The 3,310-nt window shown below is 35.9% G+C and overlaps 1 protein-coding gene across 2 annotated transcripts in view; it reads right to left on the bottom strand.

The window, feature by feature from the left end:
• Nucleotides 1–1,107: 1,107 nt before the first annotated feature.
• LOC107094806 (coiled-coil domain-containing protein 106-like) overlaps nucleotides 1,108–3,310 on the bottom strand; it is a 9,163-nt gene continuing 6,960 nt past the window's right edge. For both annotated transcript variants that reach the window (XM_015390652.1, XM_015390651.1), the window contains exon 5: nucleotides 1,108–1,547. In XM_015390652.1, the coding sequence (XP_015246138.1) occupies nucleotides 1,168–1,547 (380 nt within the window). In that variant the 3' untranslated portion in view covers nucleotides 1,108–1,167. The remainder of the gene's footprint in view (nucleotides 1,548–3,310) is intronic.

Here is a 3,310-nt window from a genome sequence, read left to right as displayed (position 1 = left end):
AAGCTGTGTGTTGGGCTCTATCAAACCAGATTCTTTAATTGGTTAAGACCAAAGGGTCTCCCGTTTATAGAGGAGCAACATCTAATAAGATGAGATCTAAACTAGAGCTCTGAATGCTGGCTAAAGCATGATGGGGGCAGTATGATGCTGTGAAGACGTTTTGGTGTTTTTTTTAATATGTGATAAGTAACCTAAGAAGGTTTATGGAGCTAGAGGCTGCAGAAGACCTGCAATAGCAGGACATTCACCTTAAAGCAACAAGGTAGAGCAAGTAAACAACAAAGGATTTTATTGTGATGAAACGGATTAGTTTCAAATCTAAGAAATGTTTTCTCAGACTTGATAAATTATGTTTACAAATGTTCTCTGTCTAGTCAAATTTTCCGGCGCTGGCTGTCCTAACCGCGTTGAAAGATCACTCTAAACAGCTGCAAGGTGGTTCTACAAAGTGTTGACTCTGTGGGCTAAAAACAAACACATATAACACTTTTCAATCTCTTCTTTTTCTTTATAAAATATATTGTTTTTAAAAATCATGTTCCCTAAATTTGAATATTAAAGTTTTCTTCAGTACTTTTATTCACTACGTGAAACACACAGTATAAATATATTACACAAAATGATGTTTTTGAGCATTTATTTCTGTTATTTATGATTTTCTGCTCACAGATAATAAAAACACATCATTGAAGGTCAAATTATTACAGCAGATTAATAAAAAAAAAATCATTAAATGAAAACAAATTTAAAAACCTGCTTTTTGTTTTTTTCAACAGGCATTTTTAATCTGACAATCAGGCCACACTAGAATGCATATCCTTATTAACTGAATATGACTCCTATTCTGTCACAGATTCACATCCATATATCATCCTGAACATTAAGGGAAAAATTTTTTTGCTGTTTTTAAACACCTCTAATAAAAGTGAAATGCATATAAAAAGATGTCTGAAAGTCCACCATTTTGAAATCAATGACAATTCCTTTATCAGCAAAAATAACTAGAGCACAATGCCATCTGCTGGACATTTATGTTATTACATACACCATTTTTGCAGAATAAATAAGGAAAAAAAATCCTCAGTGATAAATAAAAAAAAAGACATAAAACAGCTGCATCAACTCTAAGAAATCTTTTATCCACCTCTACTTAAAACATTTAAATCATCAACCTATTAAGATGCTCTCTGTAGCATCCCGCAGTGGCTGCATGTGAGAGTGCATCACCCTGGACCTCTTCCCTGAAATAGGTAACAGCTGACCATTGGCCTTCATCTGCTCGATTTTTCTGGACAGTTCAGGGTCGCTATCGATGACCAAGGTGCACCGCTGGGCGTAGTTAACCAGAGTCTCTTCTCCTTGGCGGAACTGGCCCACCAGTGGTACCATTTCTTTCCCAGCGAGGTGAAGCTCAGCGATAGACGCAGTGTTGGCGATGGTGTTCCTGTCAATGCCGTGGTGGCGGAAGGCCTCGCTCATGCTTTTCTTCTTGATGAAGGCCGACAGGACCTGTTTGTAGCGGTTAATCACGTACAGGACACCAGTGGCTGATGGGGGGAAAAACACCGGAAAGTTACACAAACAGCTACTGCTCTTTAGGCATCTCTCATTATCTGTCATAATTTGTCCTAGTTTCCTTATTTTCTTGCAACATTTCATTATTTTTGAGAATAAGAAATGTATGCTTTCTGCTACATTTTCTAAAATATCTACAGGCTCAATATATACATGTATGGGTATATATGATTGGTCCTCACATTCCATATATTGAGGAAACATCATATGCAAATTATTGCAGAGAGGTAAAAGAGGTAGCTAAAGCCGATTGAATATGCAACAAAACATCCATAGTCGAGCAACTTATCAACTTATTACATAATGTATTAAAAGTAGAATTATATAAATTAAACAATCAAAATGAAATGTTTTAGTGAAAAAGATATAAACATTCCATATTTGGAGACATTAGAATGATCCAGTGGCATCAGTCTCAGACGTCTGGCTCCGGTGTCACCTATCTAGACGTCTAGTTTTGGTGTCAGGAGGAAAATTTATAAAAGCGTGCTAGGCATTTCCTCAGTCTTACAAAGTAACAACATCTTGCTAAATAGTACATTGTTGTGCAGTTGATGAACTTGTAACATTTCAGCTGAAAAAATGGCCACAAAATCAAGAGACTATTATATGTTGTCCCCACAGGATGACACAATGGGTACCAAATTGCCTTCCAAGCAAAAAGTATTGAGTTTCTTCTTGCATCAACACCATAAACTGAAATATACAATAAGAGCAGTAGCAACGCTAACTGTGGAATTCCAACATATGCAACATAAACAAGATTCCATTAAAAAAAAAGCTGTTTGCAGAACCGCAGCAAAGCGAGGTGTGGCCCTCAAGGAGTTCAGGTCTTCTGGTCTTTTTACACAAACATCTTGATAAACTGTACAATAATTAATAAAATTTAGTAACAATAACAATTAATAACAACACATTTTAATAAAATATGTCTAATAAAAGATAAAAATGTATCAAATGTAATCATTATCAACAGGTAATAAATAAAATAAATAAAAACCTCAGTCTTGATCATAAGCAAACTATGCATACCTATCATATTCATTGTAAGAATTTCAAGTTTAACCAAAATTCTTCAAATGCAGCATGTGCTCATTTTTTATATGTTGGAACATTGTTGGAGGGTCAGAGCAAAAACATAAAATGTAACACTTTATTTTCTTGCCTTATATAAGGACCACACACACACATATATATCCAACTTGTGAGCGCAGAACATAGCCCATCCCATCAGTCCTCTCTTTCTTAAAAAGGAGGAGAGCACTACATTTTCTGAGTAGGAGTCTCCATAAAAAAATGAAATAGCACCTTAATAATAATACTGTTGAGAGAACCGATAAGCTGAAGCTGAGCCGTTTTGATACCAAGTTTCAGTGCCCATCCCATTACAAGTTCAGGTTAATGCTAGAAAACCGACTGATTTTAAATAATAACTCAATCACTTCTGTTTACAAGGCTGGTATCCAGTCAGGATTATACCAACATCCTCTTAATTAACTAACAATAAAAGGTTTTATTTTTGCTATAAAATTATATGTTTCACATACATTAATGCATTGACAAGGAAGTGTGAGGACTATATGATACCATGTAGCTAAACAGTTAAGAAATGAGCCTTTGTAAGTAGGAGTTGATTAGCCTGGGTGCCATTCCGAACTTAGTCCCGCCCACAAAGTTTGAGGTCGGGAAGTTTGGTGTGGCTCTGCTCCATAGTAGCGCGAGTATGATCGCCCAC

Source organism: Cyprinodon variegatus, unplaced genomic scaffold, assembly GCF_000732505.1.
Source record: "Cyprinodon variegatus isolate N-32 unplaced genomic scaffold, C_variegatus-1.0 Scaffold507, whole genome shotgun sequence".
Taxonomy (NCBI): Eukaryota; Metazoa; Chordata; class Actinopteri; order Cyprinodontiformes; family Cyprinodontidae; genus Cyprinodon; species Cyprinodon variegatus.
This window is presented reverse-complemented; position numbering and strand designations above follow the sequence as displayed.